The 5,755-nt window shown below is 47.7% G+C and overlaps 2 protein-coding genes across 2 annotated transcripts in view; both read right to left on the bottom strand.

The window, feature by feature from the left end:
• Positions 1-426: 426 nt before the first annotated feature.
• Positions 427-3,343, bottom strand: LOC9648501 (tetratricopeptide repeat protein 30A). The gene is made up of 19 exons (XM_024667922.1): positions 3,273-3,343; positions 3,110-3,214; positions 2,973-3,045; positions 2,809-2,917; positions 2,681-2,757; positions 2,567-2,629; positions 2,460-2,517; positions 2,339-2,405; positions 2,185-2,269; positions 2,047-2,136; positions 1,913-1,993; positions 1,735-1,866; positions 1,624-1,674; positions 1,424-1,567; positions 1,219-1,368; positions 1,047-1,172; positions 933-995; positions 663-869; positions 427-601 (listed from the first exon to the last, which is right to left on the bottom strand). The coding sequence occupies exons 1-19, from the start codon at positions 3,341-3,343 to the stop codon at positions 434-436; spliced, it is 1,920 nt and encodes a 639-aa protein (XP_024523690.1). The 3' UTR covers positions 427-433.
• A 33-nt stretch (positions 3,344-3,376) lies between these two features.
• LOC9648504 (importin subunit beta-1) overlaps positions 3,377-5,755 on the bottom strand; it is a 3,111-nt gene continuing 732 nt past the window's right edge. The window contains exons 3-4 of the mRNA XM_002994337.2: positions 4,043-5,749; positions 3,377-3,984 (exon numbers count right to left, since the gene is read on the bottom strand). Coding sequence (XP_002994383.2) covers positions 3,786-3,984; positions 4,043-5,749 — 1,906 coding nt within the window. The 3' untranslated portion in view covers positions 3,377-3,785. The remainder of the gene's footprint in view (positions 3,985-4,042; positions 5,750-5,755) is intronic.

Below are 5,755 nucleotides of genomic sequence, written 5' to 3'. Positions count from 1 at the left end.
CGTAGGGCCTAAATCATCCTCAAGCGCCTCCGCGCGGCGCTTCAGCGGCAGCGACATTGTCGCCAGAGGAGAGCTGCCGCCGCGAACGAAGAATCTCTCCGCGAACCCTACCTCACAAGCAGTGGCAACCATCTTTGGCTAGTGAGATCGTCAACCTCAAGAACTTTGAGCTGCTGCCTTTTGGATCTGGTCGAAGGATCTGTTCCGGATTGTCTCTTGGCGTAGCCCCATGGTTTCGTACACTTGCTCGTCTCGTCCATGGGTTCGAGTGGAAGGTCAGTGGCAAGGAGCTGAGCATGGACGAGATCTCGGAAGGAGTGGCGGTGAGACGAAAGGTTCCACTTGAAGTTTTTGCAACACCAAGGCTTGCAAGCCATGCCTACCTGTAATGAAGTTATCTTAGGAACTAGCAAGCTGAATGGACGGACATACCTCATTCTCTAATCTTCAGAAACATCCTCTTGAGCAGCCTGGCTTCTCTGGAGACCGTGTTGGAGTTCTGGCCCTCGCCGGGACTCTCCACGGATGTGTAGACAGTCTTGCCTTGGCTGTCCGCAGCATCAAGAAAGTCGTCTATGTCGGCGTATGTCGCGTCCTTCAACTGCATCACGCAAGCTTGAGATTAGATTTCATGAATCCGTGCCTCGTCTTTTGTTGCTTACCACGATCATCTGTTTCGCAAGGCTATCGACCAATGCAAGAAAGCAACGCTTCGCATAAAACCACGTGTCTGCTTCCAGCTTTTTCCCATAAGGCTCCAGACTTCTGATGATACGGCTAATACCGAACTCGAAGTTTTGTTTTGCGCAGTAGAGGGTACCGATCACAAGGTTTACAATGCATAAATGCAATTCCTGCTTGTCTGGATTCTAGAAAAGGAACACAGAATTAAAACCACTAGTAGCCGCTTAAGTTATATAGAAATGGCAAACCTCGTAGTGCGCTCTCTCTTCCTCTTTTTCAATCTTTCGCATCAAATCTTCGGCCTCTTCATTCTGCTAAAGACCAATATATTACAATTTCGTCGTACTATTTGTTTAAAGTACCTGGCTGGTCATAATGTATGAAACGCAGAGATTCGCGAGCACAATTGCTGTGACACTGAGAATGTCATCTCCCGCTTTCTTTACAATCGGTTCATAGTAATGGATTGCTTCTTTGTAGCGATTATCCTGTTAGATGCACAATAAGCATAGATAGCAAATACGATTAGCTCACCTGCATAAAGAAAGTGTGAGCGACATTCAGTCGCCAAACAGGATGATCCGAACACAAGTCTGCTGACTGGTGGAAAATACGCTCTACTTGCACGTAATTTTCTTTGTCCCAGAAAAGCTTTGCAATTGCCATGATGATAGGTATATAATACTATAGAAGAGCCGATGCTCGAAAAGCAAAAGACAAAACATTACGAACATCTTACCTCAAGACAGTCTTCATACTCTGCCAAAGCCTTCTTGTGGCCCTCCTGATCGCGAGAAAGACAAGAATCCTGGATTTGTTTGGTGAGCCTGCGCATGGTTTCACTATAACGATTTGCCAGCTCATTCATCTTTTGATATGCATCCTGTCCAATAGTCAAGCTTAGCTCAACAACATCACAACTAACAATAATTGAACAACCTCCGGTGACGTCTTTGTCAAAATGATGCAGTTAATAAAGTCGTAGAGGTCCTGCATAATATTAGATGTAAAAAGACTAATGCTTGTGAAGTTTATGTGCTTCAAGCGTACCTGAGATAGATACTTGAAGATAACTTCCGCATGCTCTGCCATTACATCAGCAGCAAGGTCGTAGAATCCATGGGAAGGTTTACAATACAGCAGAAGTAGATTAGCCAATGTCTCTGAAGGAAATGGAGGATTCTATAGCGAGTGGTCAGAATAATCATAAAAGAATAAAAATATCTACCTGCAACAAAAAATTAAGTTTACGGAAGCCTGCAGTAGGATCAACTTCCATATTCATCAGGGCTTGATTGTGAAGCGTGACCTGAGGAAAGAAAAAACAAAAATAAACAACTTAGCGAAAGTATCAGAATGTACCGAGTCTAACTCTTCTTCTGCACGTGGTGGCATGTCAGTGAGGTTTTCCTTTGCGGCCTCCAAATTTCCATTAGCGTAGTCAATGGCAGCCTAAACAAAGAACCGAATCAAGTGAGTCAAAAAGAATTTTGATCGGACCTTCAAGTTGAAAGCTTCGACTAATGCAGATTCTTTGAGCGCTGGGCTGTTTCCAACGCTACATAGCTCAATGCCCTCTACGTGGCTTTACAAACAGAAAATGTATAGTCTAGAATATATGCAAAAGCAACTAATGTGGTGACAAAGAGCATACCTACCAATGCTGAATTCGGGATATTGTCGCACTCCATGTTCAATAATTTCTGCAAGAACACTAAGAGCTGCAAACTAACGTAAAGAAAATTCGTTCATTGATTGTCGAAGAATAACATTACCTGGACCGTAATGCTTTAGACGGTAAAGACAAACAGCTCTGTTGTAGGCCAGCTCGGGCTGAAATCTCTCACTAAGTTATCAGAGAGAACTTAGGAAAGGTGCTTGCCTGAAAACCAAATGCGTTTATTGCATCAGTAAACTTGGAATACGCTTCTTGATAGCTTCCTTCCTGAAGTCAAGAGAATGTTACAAAGCATGCCTTGAATGCCTCAAAGTATACCTTGTAAAGGCAGCATCCGAGATTAACAGCAGCGTCCATATCATCGCGAGATTGTTCCTCCAGTATCATTCGACTACCTGAAAAGTAAAAGGATGCAGGGGGATAAAAAAAATTAAAGAAAGAAGTACCAGCAATATCTCCCTCCTCGTATCGAATGCAAGCCTGCAATCCCAAAACTCTACGCTGCATTCCTTCCAGCGAGAGGCACGCTTTTCCAGCTTCACAAAGCATCCCGGCCTAGAAGAAAAATTACGCTTTTCTCGCTAGAAAAAGAAATAAAAACTTTAAATACCTTGTAGAGCGATTGAGCGTGATACAAGCGATAGTTCTCTTGGTTGGGGCAAATTTTCGTCAGCTTCTGGTACCTGGATGACAAAATGCACACGATCAGAGCCAAGAATCACGCAATGCGGACGCAGCAACGCCTACATTGAGGACGCAGCGTGGAAATCCCCAAGAACATAGTGACAATACCCCAGCAGCGACAGCGCGGCTTGATTCTCCGGGAACAGCCACAGCTGCTCCTCAAGAAATCTGCATCAAATCGAAGCTCGTGATCACAAAATCCACGAAATCTCCAGGCGCCACTCACTTGATCGCATCGGCGTGCTTGGAATCCCGGATGAGCCCATACACGGTAGCAGTGACTTGCCCCCACGCCATTAAACCTAACCAAGCCACGCGGGAAAACCAAAATTTAAAATATGAAACTCCCCCACCAAACTTTCATGGCGGAGGGAAAGACTCTTTTCTTTCTGGCGAGGCGAAACGCCTACCATGTACACAAAGAAAACGAGGAAGACGCTCACTCGTTTCTTCTTCTCTAGAAAATCGCTACTGCTCAAATTCGCAGCAACCAAACTAGGATCTGGCAAGCGGCCTCCGCTCCAGCGAACGCAGCTCTCAAATTCTTCTTTTTTCTCTTGCAGGGCCTTTCTTCCCCGAGAAGGCCGAGCAATATCTCCCCCCTGCCTTGCCTTCCACTAGGCAAAACAGAGCAAATGCACGAAAGTCCAGAAGAAAAAAGGACGAAAGAAAAAAAAACCAACTAAAACGGAACCTGTGTGTGACCGCTGTGCTGATCTCAAAACCGTGGATGGATTTCTTATGTCGAGAGGATCCTGTTGATGGTCGCCATAGCCCAGGCTGCAGTCTCCTTTAGTGGCGCATCGTCCATCATTTGTACCATGTCCAGGAAATCCTTGTAGAATGTGATTTGGCGAAACATCCCCGCTGCTGGAGTGCCCAGTGTATCGGCTAAGTCACCCAGAACACCAACAGCAGCTTTGCTCACCACCTCGTCTCTGTGACACAACAAAAACAAGCATGAGTTTCAAAGACGAAAAGAGAAAGCAAAGTTACCTGTCCTCGTCCCGATAAATCGTCTCGATGAACTGCAAGACGTGCGTTCCAGACTGCAGCATCAGATCGGGCTTGGTCGCCTTGAAGCCCTGTAGAATCCCAGAGTAGGCCTCCAAAATTCCTGTACGCAACTGGTTGTTGTAATCGATCATCTCGGGGTCTTGAAGAGCCTGCTGAGCAGTGACTTCCGCAGCGCCTTGGAGCATCGGCAACGCATACATGAGGTACTTCTCGAAGTGCTCTCCAATCGCGAGAGCAATGTCACCAAAGCACGAGAAGATTGGCGGCTTCACGGAGCGGTGGAGCTGGTTGCTGGAGAGATCTTTCAGGAGCTGTGTCATGATCCCGTCGCAGTATGGTAGAACCTTCTCTTCCAAAGCTCGGCAGATATCTCCAACCACTCCAACAGTGATAGCACACACTTGATACTCCTCATAGTTCTGTAATCCCATCTCCAAGTATCGATAGAACTCGGACATGTACTTCTCGAACTGGCTTCCGGTAGCATAAGCAACGGCCCCGATTGCCAGCATAGCTTCTTCGTGGACTGTGGCACTGCGGCACGCGAACACCTTCAAAAAGAGGCCCATAATCTGGTCGGCAAACTGAATCACCGTGACTTTCGTCGACTCCGCTGCGCTCAGCTTCTGGATGATGACTTGCAGGACTCCGCAGAGGAGTGCTTGAACCTCGCCTTGCTTTTCCCGATCATCCGACGACACCACTTGCATCTGAAACGTGCTGTCGAGTTTTTGCATGATGATCGGCATCAGCTGCATTACGATGGTGGCAGTTTCTTCTGTGGAGCACCTCACCACCTCGTTGAGAGTTTCGTAAGCTGAGAACCGGAGACGGGAGTCACTGGCATCTTCCCTGTCGGCTGTGTGGATGAGACCCTCTACAATCTGCTGGTAGAATGGAGACAGTGGTGAGGGTTGGCCCCGCATTTCTTCGTAGCCTTGTGCCAAGAAGTAGAGCGCGCCACAAGTTCTCTCTGCAACGTTCGGAGTATCCTTGAGGCTCTCCAAAAGGCAGGAGAGTATGTGAGGCAGAGACTCCGTAGTGATGACCGACTTATCCACGCCCGGACCGTGGAGAAACTCAAAAATGCGTCCGAGAGTCCAGGCCGTAGTGTCCTTGACGCTGCTGTTCTCGTCCTTCAGAGCGTTGAGCAGGAACCCGAGGGCCGCATTTACCAGTGGAGCAAGCTTTTCCAGGGAAGGACCCTCGAGAATGGAGCCAAAGGCATAAGTAGCAGCTTCTCTACACCTCCAGTCGGGTTTGACAATGTTGTCCTGGATAAAAGGCATCACCAGCGGGACGATGTCGTCTTCCACCGTCCTGGCTACCAGACCCAGGCAAGTCCCTCCAGCCATGGATAGATTCCAAACGTCCTCGTCCACGTCCTGGTCTTCCTCTTGCTTGGTCATCGTTTCCAGCAGCAGCGGCACCAGGTACGTAAGAGCCTTCTTGATAAACTGGAAGTAAGGGACCTCCGAGTCTCCGCTATATCCCGAGGTAATCTCCTCCTGTATCTCAATCTCCTCGTCACATATCGCGCTCCAAAACTCGATCGCTTGCAATGCTACTGGCTCCTTGTCCTCCTTGACAGCCTTGGAAGTCACTGTGAAGATGTTCTGCATGTAAGGCTGGAGCTTCTCGTAGTACGTCGACGCGATGGAAACCAGGCACTCGAACGCTGCCTGCCTCACT

The sequence above is a fragment of the Selaginella moellendorffii genome, unplaced genomic scaffold (assembly GCF_000143415.4).
Source record: "Selaginella moellendorffii unplaced genomic scaffold, v1.0 SELMOscaffold_246, whole genome shotgun sequence".
NCBI lineage: Eukaryota > Viridiplantae > Streptophyta > Lycopodiopsida > Selaginellales > Selaginellaceae > Selaginella > Selaginella moellendorffii.
Note: the sequence above shows the minus strand (reverse complement) of the source record. Positions and strands in the feature narration are given on the sequence as shown.

What these genes read in the sequence shown, in the direction of transcription:
- LOC9648501 (XM_024667922.1), bottom strand. Translation starts at nt 3,343, where the DNA reads ATGGCGTGGGGGCAAGTCACTGCTACCGTGTATGGGCTCATCCGGGAT. An exon ending in TTCCACGCTGCGTCCTCAAT is followed by an intron (nt 3,046 to 3,109) that starts GTAGGCGTTGCT and finishes TTTGTCATCCAG; the next exon opens with GTACCAGAAGCTGACGAAAA. An exon ending in TCGGATGCTGCCTTTACAAG is followed by an intron (nt 2,630 to 2,680) that starts GTATACTTTGAG and finishes TCTTGACTTCAG; the next exon opens with GAAGGAAGCTATCAAGAAGC.